Below are 22,525 nucleotides of genomic sequence, written 5' to 3'. Positions count from 1 at the left end.
GCTAATGTCTGCAGCCATAAATAATAACTGTTACAGCTAGCTCTGCTAATCAGCCGAGATCTGAGGAGGCGCTGTCAACCTTGCCGTCCAACTCTGAAAGAGGTGTGTGCAGCAGAGTCGTGTGTCGAATCGTGAGGCCAGTGAAGATTCACACCTCTACCTGTCAGTGGTTTTAATGTTGTGTATAGATCAATTTACCATCATGTTTCACTTTTTCCTTACCTTCAACATGAAATCACATACATTTTTGTCCCTTCTTAAGCTTTAAGTTCAAAGTTCCTCTTGTCCTAGGACTGTTTCCTTGCTAAACTGCAGTGTAGGAGTATATCAACACAAAAAGCTAATTTGTATTTAAAAGCGACCGCAGACTCAGGACTGTGGATTTTGTCCACCATTTCCTCCTGTTTAGTCACTCTAGGAAGATATCACTTCACGGCCAGTGTGGACAGGAGGAGCTATTTTTGCAGCCACTACCTCTCGTGAGTTTTGTATAATGATACAATTTTTTGGAATGTTTACATTTGGGAATGTCTATATGTTAACGAGAGCAAATGGGTGACAGGAAGTGTGTGAGCCTTTTACAAGTGTGTGTGTATGTCTATGTGTTTACTCCTTCCTCTTAAGAACAAAAAAATGGCAGGCGTCCGCTGTGTTGAGTTATAGTGACATGACTCACGCGATGTCTACCGCGAGTGACGGCTGCAGCTCTTTTAATTGCATGTCTGCGCTGAATGATGGGATACTTAATTCCTACACATTCCACACAATTGCTTTTCACACTGGCAGAGGCCTGGGGAGGCAGCCGAGGCTTTCTGTGGCCATATGGAGAGGGAGGCAGAGCCCAGGCTGAGTGATCGCAGGCTTACCGCCTCATCCCTGCACCAGACTGGCTGCTATACTGTACCGAGGCTGCAGACGGGCACGTGAAGCTCTACGACTAATGAAACACATTCCTCACACACCACAGACTGTACACACACTTGCATACAACCAGGATGTGGTAAGATGTGGTAAGATTTAATTTAGCTTTAACACACTCCCAGATATCTAAGCAAACACACAATCAGAAGTCTCTTGTACACACGCACATATGCACACGAACTTGCATAAAAACGACCGAACACACAGCAAATAACACGCATTCACACATCGTCTCTAACGCACGAGCACGATCTCTCACACACACACACGCGCACACACACACACACACACACACACACACACACACACACACTGTCAGCTGTATAAAGTGTGTTGACAGTCCCGTCAGCTCATGGTCGCACCATCAGGCTCCCTGCTGTCCTGTGAATGGGTCACTTCTCCTTCTGCTTCATCTTTCTTATCGCTCGGCCATATCGCCTGTTTTCTGATGAGTCTCGAGTAAGAATAGTGCTCCGTGCTACAGCAGTTGGATAGCGAAGCAATGCTCGAACCTCAGCATTTCTGATAACGGATTCTCAGCGGCTCTGAGTCTGAGGCTACTAGTGACCCGGTGAAACCAAACACACTGAGCCAGTACGTCCGCACACATTTCCCGGCTCTACTCTCGACATCCACACTAGCTGCACTGTGTGACTGTAATTCTCATGCTCAACTACGCCAACCAGCTGAATAAATGTTGAGTTTGAAAATTTGTATTTCAACTTTTACAGTCAAGTCAAAGTAAATGTGATAACTAGTCGGAGATGTCAGATAATGATCAAGTCTTCATAGTCATACATTAAATGATATAGCCCTTGAGGTGCAAGGTGCAATTTATGTACTGTATCGGGCAGCTGAGCTATCTCTCTACAGAGATAAAATGGTTTTTTCAGGTATTCAGAATTTGTGTGACTTTCATCCATGCCTGTGCACGGGGCTGTTTGCTCATTTAATAAAGTCTAGGCTATTTAATTGTTCTATGTCATTATCACACCATTGCAATATAAGTGGACGACTTTAATACATCCTCTGGAGACCACGAATACCGGAACGAATATTTACGGCAATCCATCCAGTAGCCTTTTATGATAATTCAGTCCGGCGCGAAGAGGTGGACTGACCGACCACGATCCAGTCCACGGCTAAAAAGTATTAACTTTAACGGATGGTTTCGGTGTCTTGCCGTTATGTTCCTAACACAGCATCAGAGTCCTTTTCCTTCCGACATAGGGAAAACACTGTTGCAAGACCATTCAAAACGGTTCAACTCTTAGTTAACTGTCATCTTCATGATTATTACCTGAAACATACTGAATGTCAGCACATGTGTCACCTAGTGGCAGAGCGAATGCAAACACACTGGTATGGGCCTTAGATGTAGCGGTTAAATGTCAGCTCCAAGAACAGCCATGAGTACTGTTCATTGATGTGACCCTGGAAATACCCTGGCCCCCACAGACCCCAACAGGCCCTCGTGCATGCTAAGTAAGAAGAGAGAGGAAGAGGGAGAGAGAGACACACGCAGTATATATGGAGGAAGCGAGAGCCTGCTAATGCATTTAGTAGCCAAGGCTCGTTTAAGAAAAGCCCTTAATGACTTTAATTGATCTTTATTAGCTTCAATTAGAGAGGGACACTGGGGGGAAAACAAGGTTGTGATTCCTGCAGACAGATCAGAGAAGGTGAGCAGGATGAGAGCACAGAAGGAAAGAGAGAAAGAGGGAGAGAGAGATGTATAGACCGAAACTGAAGAAACAATGAAAGACACAGGACAAGGATTTTTGCAGATAGGTCCACTGTTTTGATTTTGGCTAATGACTGTGTCCTGATTTGCATTTGTTACATTATTGCCTAATGTAGTATTGTACAGGCAGCCCAAAACTTAGGTGAAGACATGTTAGCTAATGTTGAAAATGGTTCAACTTGGCCAAGAATTTGCACACACCCTTGGACTTTATGTCCCTTTTTCATAAACATACAGAGATGGTGGAGAAAGGACAGAGATTAGGTGTAAATATGAGAGAGAACTGGAGTTTCTGCTGAGTTCTACCCCACGTCACATATACATTTACAGGCCCACTCCCATACACAAGGTCAATGCACACATTTCTAGCCTAGTTAAATTCCTCTTGGAAAAGGACTGAGACCCATGAGTTAAAGGGACTAGTATAGGGAGTATATAATTAAGCAATTGAGCAACTAAGATGTAAATACAGGAGACAGAAGGTAGCAATGAACACCAACCACTCAATGTATTTGCTAACTTTAGTTACTCATTACTGTGTGCTGCATCAGAACTAAAGTGACACACTCTTAAATGTATTCAATTTATCAGCAATTGGATAAAAAACTATTGATTTCGATAATCAGGGAAATGCTCAATATTGGATCCAATAATCCACAAGCTGATAATCAAGCCACAGTATACAGTATATACATACGTGTACTGTACACATACTGTATTTACATTTACTTTTACTTGTATTTTTGATACAGTGACACATTTATTGCTGGAAAATTACGTGTGATGCTTGAGTACATTTAATATCAGATACTTTCAGATTTTTACTCAAGTGCTATTTGTATGGGTGACTTTAACCTTTACCAAAGTAATACTTTAACACAATGTTTTCAGTTTTACTCAAGTACGATTTTTTTTGTACTTTTTACAACAGTGGTCGTATTCCGCAGAAGGGAGACGGTGAATACTAGTGAAATCTACCAACAGGGCCATTAACTGGGAATATATCGTAAAGTGGTGTTCATCAGCTCGATTGCTAATTCTTGGTATTCACAGTGTCATTCCATTTAAAGCATTTTAGCCTCCACTGAAAGTGCCAGTAGAGACAGACAGGAAACATGGAAGCAGAGAAGAGGATGATGTGATTTTGTGTTATGTTACCTAACTACCAGGCTACAAGGACACCAGACTGACACCCCCATCGGAGACCACAACAGTAACAAACAAAGGTACAACACATTTTCTGTGAATGACTTTCACTGCAAAAAGCTTTTCTTTGTTTTAGATCCGTGACTGACCAAAATACAGTATGTTCTGACATTAGACACATCTGATCACTATCTATTGTAAATCTAACTAATTCCTATTAACACGTCCGTGTCTGTGTTGAAGAAAAATCGTTGCTTCAACTTGATCTGCTGCTCAAAATGTACTCATTGATACTAAAACATTCCTCCATGCGCAGTTAATTTAAGCAATGAAGATGTATTAGCCTAAAACGAGGCAAGTGACCATATTCCACGGCTCAAAAGGAGGATAAAGCAGATACAGGCTGGCCGTTACTGTAGTTAAAATCTCTGTCTCCACCCCAACCCCAACCCTTCAGTCCCCTCATCCAGCCCACCATCTATCCCTTCCTCTTCCCAGAGCTGTGTTTGTGTTTCTAGGGGGAGCCGGCTGACCCCTGACCCCGGGCTAATGAGAGCGATAACGAGGATTAAAAGGGGGTGACTGGAAGGTGTCTGAGAGTGGGGTTTAAACAATTACACTGGGCTGCCAACATGCCTTTCTTCATGACTCAGGAAATTACAGTCTCCCTCTCGCTCTCCCCCCACACTCTTTCAGTCGGCACACAAAAGAAAGGGCTTATGGAAAATAATAAATTATCTCGGGGCCACGTTAACTTGGATGTAAATCGCCGGGCAATTATGTTTTAATAGCCCTTTAAGAGAATGAGTAATTGGGTTGACACTACTGGGGTTGATCAGGCTCACCCGTCTCTCTCCCTTTGTGCCCGCAGGAAGCGAGCTCTGGGTCTGTGTGACGGTCAGCCTGCAGGATGACTGTATGACGGTTTTAAAAAATACTGCGACAGTGATATCGGGGAATCTGCATGAATATTATCACCATGTTAAATTTAGAACTTAAGGAACTATGGTAAACCAGGTACTCTTCGCATTTTGTTTGTCATTTCTAACATAAGCAGATTATTCTACTCTTCACGTCTGAAAGATCACCGGTTAAAGATTTTCTCCTGATTAGGTTTGTGTAGGTGGTTGTTCTTGGCTTTGTCTAGTCTGTGCGCTGTCAAAACAATTCTTTTTCTGATTATGCCAAACTAAACTTTACATGAATAGCAGAGGTGCAACGCAAAGCAACTATCTTCATCTGTTTATTTTCCCCAAACATCTCAAGTTATTGGAAATAGTCTATACCGCTTCTTTTCTTATGTTATATTGTTTACTCCCCTTTATATGCCTCCGACAAGTACAGCGGAAATGTAGCTGCTGACAAATCATACACAAAATAATAATATTTGAACCCTATACCGAAATGGATCATAACAAGGTATAATGATTTGTATCCAAACCATGTCCAAAAAACAAAAAAATTAAGTCTAAATGCAATCTGTAACTGTTAATGGTACAGGTGGAAATAAATAGCGGGGATAGAATGGTGATCATGCTGCACAAATTTGTTTTAAAATGCAGTTTGTAATGGGAGGAGGCCCCTCGATGGATAACTGGTCTGAAGCGTCTACGTTTAAACATTTTGAAAGCTTTTGACTAATAAACCGACAAATAAAAATGTGCCATAATGGCTCAGTGGACTATATTATGTCACTTAAAACAAACTGAGGTTGCGCATGCCGCGGGATGAGCTCCAGATAAAAACAAAGATGGTACCAATGTCCATGATAAAACCCAACAATAAACAAACAAAAAAACCTTTGGGAAGCTCTACTGTCATACAAGTCATACAAGGCACCAGGCAACGGCATTCGATCATGATCATATAAAAGTAACACCTTTAAAACATCAGTCACTGTCTGAATCATGGTGAAACTGATGAAAACCTACTGAGGATGAACCCTGCGAATGTTTCAAATATTCTACTTACAACCATCTCCATCTCTGTGTTTTAGTAGGTTGACAATCCATTTACATTTTGGCAAATCTGCGTCATGAAAAGTCGTGCTGCTTTGGCTACCGGAACTGACAAAACTATAATCTGGATTTACATATTTAACATATACAAATGATTAGTTATGGCTCTGAAAGGAAATGCTATTACATTTGTGATAAACTGTGTCAGGCAAAGAAAGAAAAAGAAGAAGTACTATTATTACAAATATTCAGACTACTATGTTAGTTCATATCTGTGCAGTGTATTTATTTTCTATTACATACCAAAAAGGCAGTCAAAATAAAAAAAAAAATAAAAAAAAATTTAAAGATGGAGGTTGTAGTCAGTAACAGTGTTATGAATTAGAAGAAAAGTATCTGATGAGAACCCCCATCACCATAATTGTCCCCACTAACACACAGAGATGAGCAGGAGCATCTCGCTCTGACCTCTGACCTCTGGCCCCGGACTGTGACCTGTGGATGATCGGCGCGTGTCCTGTTGTGGCTATAGTTGGAGGAAATGGAGGCAGAATCGATGTCAGAAGGGAAGAGATCACAACAGGGCCAAACCTGGTGAGTCGAAAACTACCAAATGAGAGTGGAACAACACAAACAGCAGGGGAAGGAGGAGAGAAAAAAGCAGAGAAAAAAGAGAGAGGGAAAAGAAGGCAGAAAAAAATAGTGATAGAGATCTGAGGCTAGAGCGAGTCTGACACAGTAGAGGGGAAATAATCAAAATCCTCGGCAGGATGTCGGACCTTACTGCAACGAGCAAGCAAATGGTGGGATAAACCTATATTTATCTCCTCTTACTTTCATCTCGGGAGGAAGACAAACGGGGTAAGAAATTGATCAGATGAGCATCTGTTAGGCTTAGCAACAGTCACAAGTCTGCAGAGACGGTTCTTAAACCCCATTTTTCAATCTTGTCTCCATTACTGTCAATGCCGTACAGGCACTTAAAGGACTGTTCCACAGTAAAAGAATACAAAGAGAAATGTATATGCAAATGTAGGCTGCTGCACCTCAGCTCCTCTGCAGCACAGTTAGTGGTTGACAGGAGCAATTTGTAAAGTGAGCTTCTACACGGGTAATGGAGTAAAAGAGTGAAAAAGTTCTTGCCTTTGATGATACCTCTTGTTATTTTAAAAGTAAAGGGCTAACTATAACCTATAGCTACACCATCCTTAGCGTATGCCCTTTACAAAAACATGATAGAGGTCAACTGAGAACTGTGTTCTTGACGATCCATAACAAGACCAAACTTTCAGCACTGCCAACAGCTGTGTAGGTCACCGAGGATGAGGATGACAGTCAGATAGTCGATCTGTTAGTGTCAGCCCTAGACTAAACACAAGCCAGCATTCAATTTTGCATTACTTGTGAATATTTAACCTTGGAATTATTTTGCAGCATGGCCATTATTTCTTTGCGTATTTAGTATGTCTTCTCAGTGTGTTTTTAGAACTGTCAATGAACCAGCTGAATTAGTTGTTTTCCTCTGTACCTCAGTGTTTAAATGCTGCCACTTCTGAGTTATACGGGGAAACAAGGGTGTTATATAAAAAGTCAAGGTATTTTGTAGGTGCGGCCATGTTGCGAGTGTTAGTGTCATGTCTTTATGGAGAAAATTGTGACCACACTTGTACGTAATGGTGGAGCTGGAGAGGACTTCCTGGTTGGACCTGAGAACGCAAAGATTCATAGGGACTTGCTAATCACAAAGTACCCTGCCTAATTGTCTATTTTATTCAAATGCAACCATAATTTATAAAATTAACATAATCCTGTATTGAGCTAGACTTGAAATCTATGACTGAGACCATAAACTAATTGGGAAACTGTTTACTTAGGTAATGAATCAAGTTAAAAGTAGGGCCATTTTTTTCATACCCTTACGTTCAGACTTGGAACCAGTCAAGTTGCCTCCTGCTGGTAATTAGAAAGAGCACAGGTTTGTAGCACTTCCACATTGACCTGGAAGCATCCTTATTTTATACCTGTGGTATGTTATGGTATATATGTGGTTGGATTTTAAGTTATTCCTTATCATTGTGGAATAGCATCTGAAACAGGATTTGTAAGATTGCCTTCTGGAAATTCTGTGGATATACTACTTTCTTGGACAAATTAACTTATGAGGTTGTTTCTGCCAGGATTATGGTCAGAGGGAACATGTTTCCCTATGGAACAGAGGGCTGCATTCTTGTACTGCATAAAAGGCGTAGGCGCGGGTTGAATGGATATTAATACACAGTCCAGGACTTCAACGCCACAGATCTGAACTCACAATGCTTTTATTGCTGAGAGGATACTGTAAATAATTACCATCGCAACCAGGTAGCATTTTACTTTCAGTGAGACATTCAGCGTCAATCAAACGAAATCTGTACTGCATTACATTTCTTACAAAACATATTTGGTGTTGCAATTTAGTGATAACTGACTTTTATCATGATTGTTGTAGATAAAACGACACTTCATGAAAGATGGCACTGCTTTTCGTTGATGTAGATATTCTCAAAGAGGAGAAAATTCAAATCCGATCATACTGAAATACTAGTACTCGATAAAGGTTCTTCATGCACTCCAAAAATCTTCTATCCTATGGAGCAGATACTGGCATGTGGCTGTATCTTTCCAAGTGTGTTAGTGTGTCTCTTCCTTTGCCTCCCTCCTCACCGAGGCTCTTTTATTCCCTCCTGAGCGGCTCCGTCACCCATGTCGCCGGGGGACAAGGAGAACGTGGCGTTTTCCCTGGATCAAAAATTTACGAGCAATTAAAAGTCGGCCGACGCCCGGCATCCATCAGCCCTGCGTGCTGCTGCCAGGCTGGGTGAGGGGGACTCGCAGTAAACCACAGGCTATATACTTTTATATCTGTTTTCCCTCCAAAGAGGGAAGGTTATGACAAAATTATGTTTTACCGTCCCCGGTTTCCAGCGCGATGTAGACATCTTTCACGGAACAGGCTCGTTGGAGGTCAGAGCCCCTGGAAAGGAGGCAGGGATCGAGAAATATGTGTGTGTAAAATTGTGTTGTGTTTATGTCGGGTGATTTTTTTTTAATCGCCGACAGAAGCCTTTAACACAATAGGAACAACACAGTATCTGCTCCTCTGGTCGATCCGTTACTGAGGGAAGAGTGACCTAATTACTCTGTTGTTTATTATTGCACAGCTCTGATTTATTTCCTTATGCTGATGTAATTTCAACACTGACTCTTCCTCTTCGATAAAAGGCTGCAAGAGACATTTCTTTTTTTTGTACTCGAATACACAAACACACACGCGCACAATGATCCATTGCGACACACCTAATACACAAAAAAGCACGCGAGCCCTCATACATCAACACAGTCACTCTTTCACTTTTTCTGGCTCCTCGCGACAGGCCCAGACTCATTTGCATCCTTAATTGTGTTGTAATGTACTTTTAATTTGAAAATGGAGGCAATTAATTATTTTGATATGGAACAAAATGCCGCAAATGTAAACATTCTAATGGTTCTCCGTGAACAGAGTATCATTTTTCAAAAGAGGGACTGAATCTTATCTAATTTTTTAATGCCATTCTAGTTTTTCCCTTCTTTGTAAGATAGCGTTTTACCACTCAGGCATTCTCCTTGATATTCACTTTGTCTTTGCGGAGAGAGGGCAGCGTTTCTTTGATCTGTTCCGCCGCTGTTATTTTCTATCTAAATCTCCCACAGGATAATTACTGTAGTTTCACCTATGCTATCAGAAGAGATTAAATGAAATTAAGCCTGTTTGGACATTTCTGCTTCTCCTCCGTACGTCATCCCTCCGGTGCAAGCAGCCAACACCAGACCCTCCACTTTTCTATTTCTGGGTCAGAGAGGCTTCAAGTGGAGATGTGAATCGCAGATTACAATTTTTTTTTTCCTCCGTCAAACATGTGATCAATCGGTGTCAGCGTTCAAAGGATAGAGAGCAATGCCGGAGGAGAGGAGAGGAGAGGAGAGGAGAGGAGAGGAGAGGAGAGGAGAGGAGAGCCATTTGTACAGACCTTGGAAAAAAAACTGACACTTTCACTCCCTCAACCTGATAAACTCCCCACAGAGAGGAGCAGGATGGATGCGTGTTATTTTTTTTCCTCTTTTCGCTCATTTCCATCACCTTTTCTCCCTCGTTCCCTTTCTCCCTCTCCTCTCTCTCTCTCCCTCACACACACACACACGCACACAAATATTCTGTCCTCTTATATCTCTATATCCCCACCCAGCCGCCACCCCTCACCCCTATCTCTTTCCCTCTCCCCCTTCTGATTCTCCTGAGGGTGCTAGGAGCTCGCTGACATCACAGCCGGCCTGGCAACAGCCTATAAATTATGAGTGACAAGTCTTTGGACCAATAAAAGCACCACCATATTTCATGCACAGTAAATCTGATTGCAGATTGCTCTGGCGTGTGGCGGCTGACATGTTTATTGTCGTCATGGCGGTGGGAGCCGAGGGTGAGCGGGGTGAGGGGGAGGTGGGGGTCGCTCCCCAACATCAGAGTTTCTAAAGCTCCCAGTCTATATGGAGGTCAAACAGATGGGAACTCTGGGATGCGGGCGACCCTTTCCACCCACCCACCCAACCAACCAACCAACCCCCCAAATCCCCAAACACACACACACACACAAACACACATAAACATACATTCACACACATCAATGCCAACTCACCAACATCTATAAGGAAGCTATTTTTCTTTCAGCTTTTACAAAGCCATGCAACTGCTTCATTCACTGCAACCATCTGTCCTCAATCCACACATGCTCGCTGCGAAACGTTTGTACTCAGCGTCTCCATTGATTGTATGAATTTAAAGCAAGACTGTGTAACTTTTGAAAGAGGAAATGACAGGTTTTCATTGGCTATAAACCACTGGTGTAAATGGTCTAAATAATCCATAGTATATTTGGTGGTGCCAGTAGGCAAGAGACGCATTCATCTACAAAGTGACTGTCAAACAAACTTGTTCACAAACATATTTTGTGTTTGTTCAGCACCTGACTGATAACGGCACAAGGTTTGTCTGTATTTCCTTTTTAAAATGTATGTCAAGCTAGCAAATTTTTTATTATTAGCCCAATGCAGCAGAAAACAGACAAACTACTTCATTAAACTGGCAATAGACGTTTGTTTTGCTTTAACTGATCATTCTGAAGTCAATACTGACTGCACAGTGTAATGGCTGTAGAAAAATTACACCATTTGTGTATAAATTGGTTCATTACAGGTATAAAAATGAAGGTCGAATTACATCACAAAGGAAGCACATCTGCTATTGTGTAACCAAAACAAGCAAAGGCATTGTTTTCCCTGGTTGCTATCCCAAGGTGAGAGTAACTGTGGAAAACTGGAGTAACTGTGGAAAAATATGGAAAATAAGGACACTGATGACGGAGGCAGAGAAAGCAAAGAGGGAAAATCAATAGTGAATGGATGGGTATTCACTTGATGGAGAGCACTAGTGTTGTGACAAAGTTGCAACAGTTATGTCAATGATATGTCACTATATATAAATGGTTTGGATCCGGTATTCTATCTACGAGTTCAGTAGGTAACAAAACCTGCCTATTTATTAATACAACCAAGTATTGTATTAAGAACACCTCCTTTAGCCAGGCTGCCAGAGGTAGTAATGTTGTAACGCTGTGCTTGTGAAAGCCATGTTAACGGTAACATCGCTGGGAAACTTGAGGAGGGAGACATTTGAAAACTTGTCTATTTCCACTTTAAAGTTCACTGCATGGAGCTATTTCCCCACCAACAGCAAGAGTTACATTCTCACTTAAATTAATTAATTAATTAATTAATTAATTATCTGTACTGTTTTTCCACTTAAAAGATAATCATTAGCACTGTGGTATGTTTTTTTTCTCAGTTTTACCTTGATAATATGTTAATTTGTAGGTGGCAATCACTCACACTTTTTTGGTCTGTTTTGCATAACTATCTATCACTTCCTTTGTTACTTTTTTTTTTTTTTTTCCCCCAAACTAACATAAAATGCTAAAAATCCTGTTCTGTGTGCCTGAGGAAGTTTCCAGGAAATAAGTTTCTGAATGCTTTAATGAACTGGCAGTCATCATTGAGTCAACTAGTGACACATTGTACAAAAAAACAAAAAGGCTACACTATACACACACACGCACACACACACACACACACACACATATATACATATATATATATATATATATATATATAAATATATATATATGCATACGCCTACAGAATCCAAACAGAAGAGAAATAAAAGCCTTTTCCCTCTTCCATCACTAACAAGCCACTATAACCTATAAGCATTCAGCGTTATCTTCAATTTTCTTAAACATGGATCCTCTCATTACAGATATCATATCTAATCTTTAATGTATTGTAACAACCTCATTGATGATAAGTGACCCTGCGCTCATTGCACTGTCTAGTCCATCCGTCCTTGCCCATGCAATAAACCATTCTTCATAATTAGCCTGCAGTATGATCTGGGCATTACAAGTCCTCTGCCATGGCCCCTAAATGGACAGATTTCAACAGACGCCCGCTGGTGTGATCGGCATCATTATATTTTAATTAATCCATTCTTCTCACAGCAACACAGTAATTACAATCTATTTTATGACACGGCGTGCTGCGAAAGAGAGGATGGAGGAGAGAAATAGGAAGGCAGCAAGAGGGAATAATAGCAAGAAAAGGGAAACGAGGGGGGAAAGGAAAGAGGGGGAAGGAAGCTGCAAAGAGAGGTGAGGACGTACTGTAGAGTTAGAGCCATGATGAAGAGGGGAAAGCTTAAGGTGAGTGAGACAGAGAGCAGAGAAAAAACATCACAAACGCTATGACTGATTACCGATATGTCATCGCCCGGCTGACATTGTAAAAGCATTGTAAAAGTGTTTATACGATGTCTGGAGGAGCACAGGGCTCTCTCCCTCTCTCTCCCTCCCTCCCTCTCTCTCTCCTCTCTCTCTCTCTCTCTCTCTCTCTCTCTCTCTCTCTCTCTCTCCCTCTCCCTCTCTCTCTCTCTTTCTCTCTCTCTCTCCCTGGTTCATGCTTCACACAGTGAGAGAGTGAGAGGCTCCATTTCCTCCAGCCGCTGTCTATATAAATCAGGACAGGTACGGACACTCAGACACGCTGTGGGTGTGATAATAACATTAGAGGATTACAATGACACTCCTCTCTGGACAAGATCACCCGTCTCAACTGTCATAAAACAGCTGCTTTTGCGGTTGAAGCGCTTTATACGAGGCGAGCGTGTAGTTGTGTGTGCGCATTAGAGTGGTGGGTGTGCTGGTGGCAAATACAGTAGTGAACGAGTTGAAGACGACGCCGCTAGAATGATTCATCGCGGACTGTTTACTTGATTAAACTTGCAGCAAGTGACACCTGATCTCTTCGGCATGACACAATAATGTGCTACATGCAGTTGGTCTGACCTCACTGTAAATTCAATATATAATTTCATTAAATCAATCAAAAAAACAAACAAAGGTTTTGTGTTAATGTGTCTCAAAAAGTGCCGTCAAGCCCGTATAAACACATTTTACTAATTCACCTGAAATTACCCAGCTCCAGATCATATAGGGATAATTGCTGTAATCATACATTTCACAACCACAACCACTGTTTCGCCACATTCTCTGTAGACGGTTAAACTAACAATCCTAAATCCTGCCAGAGGGAGGAATATCTTTAGTGTGATATGTTACAGTGACGGATAACCAAACAGTAAAGAAAATATTTGATGTCCACACCTATAGCATGCTTTATGCACCATAACATTAGTCGGGCATGATGAAAAGCGTTCATGTATCATCGTCGTCATGATCATCATTACTATTATTATCATGAAGAAGTATCTAAATGTCTTCAAAGTACAAGCAAAGAGTTGAAAGTCACCATTAATCAGTTACTGTAAACCAATCAAACCAATTCAGCTGCGGGCCAAAAACTGAACTGAGTTATGATGGATAATGTACATGGAGAATTAAGGTTTACCTAATAGAATGTACAATGTACTTGCATTAAAGGAACTAGTACAGTGCCCGTAAGAAAAGTGTATTCCTATAAAAAAGTGGGAGGTTAAGCAGCTTTTTCATGGATGGCCAAATGAGGCTGTGTTTGAAGGTGGGACATCAGGGATATTTAGGTTTGTTGTGAAATTCGATATTCCAGGGTATAATTTTTTTTTTGTTTTTGACTATTTTTGATTTTGCCATTATATTTCACCTTAAAAACTATTTACTTGGTGTCATTATTTTCAGCACAACCTCACATGTGTGACTGTAGTTATTTCTTTATTTTGACATACTGTATTAACACAATGGACCTAAAATCACAAAAAAAAAAACCATAAAATCCGAGTAGAAAAAGTTAGATTTTTTTACTGTGAAAACCACAAATATGTTTAACAAACCTTTTTTTTTTTGTTTTACTTATAATGCAAATATAAATCGTTGTTTGCTAAATTTGTGCATACATTTTAAACATTTACGAAGTTATATGTAACTATTTACATTTAAATGCAGGCAATGCTCAGGTCTGCCTGTGCTCCTTCCAGCTGAATGAAGAGCTGCACTGCCTGCTCCACATTCAGCTTCTCCTCATTATTCTGACTCATTAAACCAAAAAACGACTCCACTACTCACTAAACACATTACACCAAACACTACATAACACACTAACTACACACTCCAAACACGAATCTCTCAACTCTCAATATCGCTGTCCAACTGTCGTTGCCTGTCAATCATCCGCCTACGTCCCTCCCACAACTTCCTGTTCCTCAACAACCAAACTTGCTGCTTGGACACTTTCGTGACAAAAGCCTGTTCTTCCTGCACCAGACACGAAGCAAACGTGACGGCAATGTTCACGAAAAAGCGTGGCGGACATTATTTACCCTAGGTCCGGTTTTGGACGTGCCGATGCGTCCAGTCCGTCGCCACGGGGATGGGCCGTGTAGCTAGCGGCTAGCAGCTAGCTGCTAGCTAGCGGCTTTGTTGTCTGCGCGTCTCCGGATCTCCTCAGACCCGAACAGACTCGGTCCGGACTCGTTTAATCTCATTAATCCACAGCAGTCAGTTTCGATGCACAGGACAGAACAGAACAGGACCGAACCGCCGATAAAATCCCGGTCCAGCTCGCACCGCTGCAGGTATAAATCCGCTTGTTTCTTCAGGTATGTCGTGGGCTTGAGCTCTGCAGTGATTGGCTCTGGTGCGCACGTGGCCACGGTGTGCAATGATTGGCTCTGGTGCGCACGTGACTGTGGTGGCTCCAGTGGACAATGCTCGCAAATTTGTAAAGCATTTATGAAATAATTTATTAACAGTATCATTGCAGTCCAAACAAATGCGAAATCGCACACCATTGAAACATGCAGCAGCCATGTTGTAAGTCTCAGGTCAGTCTGATCCTGATCTATAGAGATATTTGACAAACACACACACACACACACACACACACACACACACACACACACACACACAGACAGACAGACAGACAGAGATTCCTTGCTTTTATAGAGAGATAATTTGACAATTTGGGAGACATGCATATTCACTGTCATGCAGGGAGATGGATTAAAAGATTGTTTTTCTTAGGAAATGGATTGGAATAAAGGCAAAACAGCTGGTTGTCAAATTATGGTTTTACATAGGGCTTTGTGCCGGACTACTTCTTGGCAGGGAGCAGTAACATTGCTGGTTGCCTGGCAACTTCACGGGTGATGTCAAGACTTCAGGAAGTTGCTGCTCCTAGCCAAGAGATAGTTAGACACATAAATGCTAACACAACCGCAACAGTTAGTTTTACACTTTGGTTTTGTACAGATTAAACAGACGACATAATACATATTATTTATTGGGATTTGGAGGTGCTTGACGGTTATGCTAAGCTAAGAGAAGCTAAGCAGCTACAGGCTGTAGGCTTATATTTACTCTACAGACATTAGACGTCGGTCTTCTCATTGAAAGTAACTCTCGGGAAACAAACAGGCGTATTTCACAAAATAACACAACCAACCTTGCTGGTGCTTAGACAACCCTAGCTTCAAGTTATCAAGGGTTTCAGTGAAGCATGTAGCTCACTTTTTGCTTTGTAGTTGTGAACAGAGCCATTGATATGTAAATTGATGAAAACACCACTCAATTCATATCTAAGAGTCACTCGAAAAGCAGGCATAATGTTTGCAGAGCGCTTCTGTTAAATGTAACCCCAATGATGATACCACGTTTGTGTTCAAAATGTTTGCACACATCACGGTACCTGTGATGAACGTGGTATCCTGCCGCGTTGATGTTCCATCCGGGCTCCTTGGGGTCAGGAATCTTTGCTGTGTTGGCGATCAGATGCTGAACATCCCTCCACGTCAGCTCAGGACTGGGGCAAGAGACATGAAACAGAATATCATCAAACGCATCCTTCCTTCAGCCCGTGTTCTACACCGACTGAAACCACAGAGGAAGCACTTCAACTCTGATACTCTGGAAAGAAACCTGCAGGGAGCTCGACATGGACTCCAGCGCTGAAAGAGACTGTTTTATGGGGCTTGCAGCACATTCTATCAGGCACGCATGTAATGCTTATACTGTATTTATTGACACATAAACCGCTGCGATGAGACACTGCCATACTTTTTTACAGCAGGTCCTCTAGACATAAAAGCACCTGTTTAAGTCAAGCTTACAGTTTTTAATAATGGTGTCACTAAAACTGTGAATCCAACAAAGAATATTTGAGACTTTAACAAAAGAGCCTAGAGAGTCGAATGTAGAAAAAGTCTTCTTTTTAATCCCAGGCAGGGGAATTCTAATAGAGCGGACTCAAGTGTCATGTCAAGCAATATACTAATGGAATCCAATTAAGACCTTTAAACTGCGCCGAGAGCTGGAGGATATTAGCTCAGTTTTCTATAACAAAAGACCAAAGGGTCGTCAACGAGGGCTTTTTCAGGATATAAAAAGCATAAAGGAAATTGGGTTTTTCTGCTTTATCCACTCATTATTGTTCCCTAAGAAAATGAGTTGAATGGGGTATAAGAAAACCGCTTGGCCACCCATTCCGAACCGCCTCTCTGAGAAGATATGCCTCCACTGTTTGCCGAACATCTGTACGCATATATAGTCGTTTCTCCAGCACAGAGGAACGGAACAAAGGTAATTAAAGGTGTGCAACTTCATTTATTTCCCCCCATCATTAATGACATAACCGCAATACATCAATCACGTCTACTCGGCCGCGTTAAAGTATATCTTCTTATATCTACAGTTCAAAGGCGTGAAGAAAAGCCCCCTCGAAAAAAAAAACAAAAAAACACTAAATCACAAGTAGCCGCTTCATTATTGTGCTGTTGAGTGTCAGACATCTCAGGAAATATCAGGCGCAGATATAAACAGATGTATTCCATTCACGTATCGGGGAAAAAAACGAAGCAGAACAAAAGCGAGGAGAGAAGCTTTCATTAGCAGCATAAAACAAAACCCCGGCAAGCAGCGAGAGCAGGCTGACTAAAACAACATGATAGGAATAATACCAGTAACACTAATAATAGACGGATAGAATAAAACAAAACACAACGCACAAACAATTATTTTAAGCTTTGATTTCAAAGGGATTGGAGTGTGTGTATGTGTGTGTGTGTGTGTGTGTGTAGGGGGGAACAGGCTTTGTACTTTTGAACTGTTGCTGCTCACTGTGTGCGTCTGTGTGTATGAGTGCGCACTCTGTATTATATATTAGCAGCAGCAGCGTGATTTCTGTTGTGCGCACTCCCCCACCTCCATCATCAGCACCACCACCACCATCACCCCTCTGGTGGAATCAGAGAAACCCCCGCGGCCCCGGCTGGTTTGCATAAAGCAAACAAAATTAAATTTGCTTTGCTAAATCAAAGCATGTATGGTATTCCAAGCCGCTCTCTCTGGGACAAATTACTTCAAACGGCCTCCTTTGTATCATAACAGAATAAAAAAAAGAATCAGCCCAATCAGCGGCTCTCCAAAACCCTCGACTCGGGAATTAATTATTGAACCGAGGGCTTTTCTCCCTCCTAGCAGTCCGCGACACAGATCTATTTATTTTGGAAAAGTCGTTTTGCTCTTAAAAACACACTGTTGGCTGAGCACTCAGTTTACCGCTATCTTTCTCTCTCTCTCCCCCTCTTTCTCTCTCTCTCTCTCTCTCTCCCTCCCTTAATGTTTTCAGTCCTCTTTGCAGCACAGCCCCTGAAGGGACATGTGAATAGGTTTAGGCCACGAAATTAATCTGAAACCCCACGACCAGCATCCACCATAGTGCTGGTTAAACAGAAGTATTGCTTATGCTGTAATGGACTTAAGATGAACTGAGCTGTTAACTTGTGAGGTTTCTCTCACATAGAGGTGGGAGTTTTTCTTTCTTTTTCTTCTTCTCGGCACCAGCTCTTTGTATCAGCGTGAGACCATGTGTTTTCACCTCCTGTTGGTTTTTGGTTTGGCTGCAGGAAAGCATAAAACCACTGTTTATGGAATTTGGGATGCGGCACGAGTAGAAGATGATGATCCTAAGCGAAGGATCATTATTTCTACGACGTGTGATATGTTTAATATGAACATTAGTATCTGTGTTTCTAGAGACAAATTCTTTGGGCCAAATGATTTTTTTTTTTTATTATGGTGAACTGCTGAGCTCACGTGAAAAGAACAAAACAAAAAAAAAATCCTAAAGCTGAAATACATCATGTCATAGTGAGAAGATAGTGAAACACCCCACTCTGTTCTGAAAGAACTAGGGATTATTTTAATGTATCTTAAACTTATCTGCAATGTTTTGACAATCGATAAGTTGGCTTGCGTATTTTCTATGATTTATTTTTTCTAAAATCTGTCTAAAATGTCTTATTCCAGCTTGAGTGTGACTGTTTACTGGTGTCTTCACTACTCTGTTACAGTAAACTTATGTAAAAAACAAGACATAAAAGATGTCATCTTGGTATTCGGACACACCGACTGACAAGTGTTCTGACATTTCATAGATCCAAAAATCAGTCGTTTATCGAAAAAATATTAGACACTGAATGTAGCCCTAGTTGCAGCCTTAGTGTGTCTTGTGAAGTTGTTTCACTTCTTTTTGTTACTATGCATTATAAATGCAAAATGGTGACGTGATGAAATTGGACACTCTGGGCAATGTTAACATGTGCCATCCCCACAGATCTGTTCAACTAGCATAACTAGCAGAGTATGGAGAGCATTTTTGAGCCATTTTAAAGGTTTCACCACACACCTCCATACAAAAAGGACCAAACAATTCAACATTGTGCTTGCAGAAAAGGGGGTGTAAGCTTGTTCAGATGACTCGGCGGGTGAACTGCCATACTGTACTGCGGTGAGCTTCCTAGTTACCTGTCTGCCAGCTCGCTAGCAAGGCATCGGTGTAAGCGAGGAACAGTCGCTTGTCAAGTTCCAAGCTTGCGCTCTAGCTCATTCGCTAAACTGTCAATAAAGTAAATCTGCAGTGCTTCAAGGTACTGTAATGTCTTTGTTATATCAAGTCGTGTTTCACTGACTGCACACCATGCCTCTTTTGTAGAGCAGGGGAGGGGAGGGTTAAATAAATAAACAGAAGCTAATGTGATAGCTTCTTCGATTTTGGACATTCTGGCGTGTCACAATAGGAAAAGCATGTGTGCTGAGTTGCATTTAGCAGCTTCGGGATCTTGTGCATGCTGTGCTCACTGTCACAAGTTACAAGAGACACTTGACTACAGCAGAGCCATTAATCTTTTCTTACTATGATGAGACAAATGGTCTGCTTTAAATTACATTTCTTTCCATAAAAGTCAGCAAAATGACGTTTTTCTTTTTCCAAATGGTGTGAATTCACCAGTCGGCGTTTAACTCAAGGTGAAAGATTTGAACTGGTTCGCTTCACCTCTACATACAAATCCACTGATCACATGGATTCCATCAAAATGAACAGACTTCACTCCAAAATGCTGCTGTGGTTTTAAATGCTTGCCTGATCGAGACATTAAGCAAAGATGCGTCTTACAAACTAGCTCATCCATCAATCATCCAGTCCACTCATGCATGAAGGAGTATCGCAAAAACTTTTAATTTTGACAAAACCAAGTGAAGGCATCATGTCTCCTGTCATGTATCATCTCTCTCTGGGTAAGCTGTACTCATCACTGTAAAATTATAATTGCAGACGCTGAAGTATTGACAACGGCAGGAGGAATAGAACTGACATCACTGTTACAAAGACAATAAAATTAAAAAGCGCGTTGTCCAGCGCAGACATGAACACGACCGGCTCGCAGCTCGCAGGAGACAGAGTGCTACAATATATGAGCCTCCTCCAGACCCTCAGAGCCTTCATCCCCTCGCCAAGGCTCACAAAGCAGCACAGCAGCCGTCACAGTGAGCACACAACTGTTTACAAATCCCCAGTTAATAGGATCAGGCCTCATTGACTGAGCCGCTCCGATGTGTCTGATGTAATCTATTAGCTGTATGATAGTCAGTGTCTCAGCCCAATCGATAACCCTGGGCCTCCATATTGCTCCACTGTGGACTGTTACTCCTCTTTAGTGCTGCTTAGAATGCAGACTTAGTGACTATAAAGTGTGTGTGTGTGTGTGTGTGTGTGTGTGTGTGTGTGTGTGTGTGTGTGTGTGTGTGTGTGTGTGTGTGTGTGTTTGTTAGTTCAGGAATGCATATGTGTGTGCAGGGATTTGTGTCCATCCACTTATGAATTTCAGAGTTTTAGTGTTGGTGGGTATGTTTGTATGTGTATACAGAGACTGTATGTGCAATGCTTAATCATAAAACGTACACACTGTAGCTGATAGCTGGGCAGATGTTAATTCTGTAACACTTTAATGCATGAATCCATGTGGGTATTGTGGGTTTGGATGCGTGAACTCACTTTGTGAGGACATAAATCTCTTTACGCTGTCTCATTGTGGAGAGCATCCTTACATATGGGGACAAAAATTGAAGTCTCCATTAGTATAAATCATGACATGAGGGTTGATTCTTGGTTTAAGTAAGTTAAAGCAAGTAGTCATTATGGTTATAGTTAGGTTAAGACTTTGCAAAATGAATGTTGGTCTATGTAGTGCTCCCGAAAGTGATGGCGACACACCGGCACCAAACGCGACCCAAGTTATTTGTGCAACTGGATCGCATACAAAGTTATTGATAAGATGCGATCAGACTCCATTTTTGCATTGCGACTGATCTTTCCAGGCAGCTCAAAAGACACCACTGAGGTGATGCGATTCAAGCGATGACCTCAAAAATTGTTGAAAATATCAAACCCAAGCGAAATTTGCGTGTGACGCTGTGTCGCCAAAGAGTATCGTTGTTGACGTTCACACTGGAATCATGATATTCAAACCGCTGATGTCTTGATATTGAACATAAACAATAATGGATCAGAGGATAATAATCACTATTCATGGTCCTCTGTAGGCATGTATGATAACACATCTACTCGTACCAAGACATGGAGGGAAGTAAGGGAGAGAGTCAGACTACACGGTAAGTTCTGGAATTATGTCAGCACAGCATAGCTCTGATCGATCCAAACTCCATTCATTTTAAAAGTTGTTTGCCTGTCGACTGGCTGACAGACCTGACGAAGCATGAATTCAGGCTTTTTAAAAGGCAGCATTATGATGTTGTTATGTCGGCGTCCTTCTGATTCATTTATTGCAGTCAGATACCAGAGAAATCTCTTGATGTTGGGTTCATACCAATGCGCTGCAAATCAAACTTGCGCTTGTGACGTGACGTGAATATTTCCTTCGCGCTTGGTCTGAATGCAGCATGACAAATTTCCCCTCTAAGGTCATGCTTGGGTTAAAAACCAAGCACTATGCACGGTTAGGGCTGGGTTAAGTTTAGGGTTAGGGTTAGGCAACCTGGTGGTTATGGTGTGGGTAAGGCAGCTGGAGTGTATGTGCTTTGCTTTGTGCTAACATTTGTGCTGTACTGCAGTTTGTACGTGTGCAGAGTTAAATCATACAACATACATACCGTAGCTGATACTTAGGCAGACGTTAATTCTATAACACTTTAATGCATGAATGCATGTGGTGATTGCAGGTGTCTGTGTGTGTGCGTGTGTGTCTGTGTGCTGTGTAATTATGTTGACATTTGTAATATCCACGCACCTATAGATGGGCGAATTACTGTACACTGGTGCCTGTGCGTATTAATGGCGCTTTACAGTGGATGGCATGCCTGGAAGTGCATGTTCGTGCATCTGCGTGTGTGCGCTGTGTTTGTGTGTGTCGGAGTGTGTCTGTAGCTGGTGTAACTGGGTTTCCAATTAAGTTGAACCACAGGCCGGATCAATGCTAGTCCTCTGTGTGCAGGAATGAGCAGCCCTGGGCCCTCAGAGCATGCCCACGAATAATTTATCACTCACACTGGGCCCAGGCAGAGAGGAGGAGGAGGATGAGGAGGAGGAGGACGAGGAGAGGGAGGAGGAGACGGGGAGCGCAAGGACAAAGTGTCCAGCCCAGGGGAGAGAGCACGAAAGATGGGCAATCGAGGGGACAGAAAGATGAAGGGGTGACGAAAGAGAGAGAGAGATCAGGACCCAGAGGAAAACACTGTCAGCTCCCGATCATTTAGAAGAATCACACTCAACATTCTTTTCTGGTAAACAACCGCCGAAAAATGAAATTCTGTAGGGAGCACAAGCCACATAATTCTTCAACACA

The 22,525-nt window shown here is 41.9% G+C and overlaps 1 protein-coding gene across 8 annotated transcripts in view; it reads right to left on the bottom strand.

Annotated features, from left to right (window-relative positions):
• Positions 1–22,525, bottom strand: part of LOC115567647 (neuroendocrine convertase 2-like) — a 194,477-nt gene that overhangs the window by 47,586 nt on the left and 124,366 nt on the right. For 7 of the 8 annotated variants that reach the window (XM_030394421.1, XM_030394425.1, XM_030394430.1 and 4 more), the window contains one exon: positions 16,075–16,188. The exons of the other annotated variant lie outside the window; for it this stretch is intronic. In XM_030394421.1, coding sequence (XP_030250281.1) covers positions 16,075–16,188 — 114 coding nt within the window. The remainder of the gene's footprint in view (positions 1–16,074; positions 16,189–22,525) is intronic. 8 annotated transcript variants of the gene reach the window in all.

This window comes from Sparus aurata, chromosome 17 (genome assembly GCF_900880675.1).
Source record: "Sparus aurata chromosome 17, fSpaAur1.1, whole genome shotgun sequence".
Lineage (NCBI taxonomy): Eukaryota > Metazoa > Chordata > Actinopteri > Spariformes > Sparidae > Sparus > Sparus aurata.
This window is presented reverse-complemented; position numbering and strand designations above follow the sequence as displayed.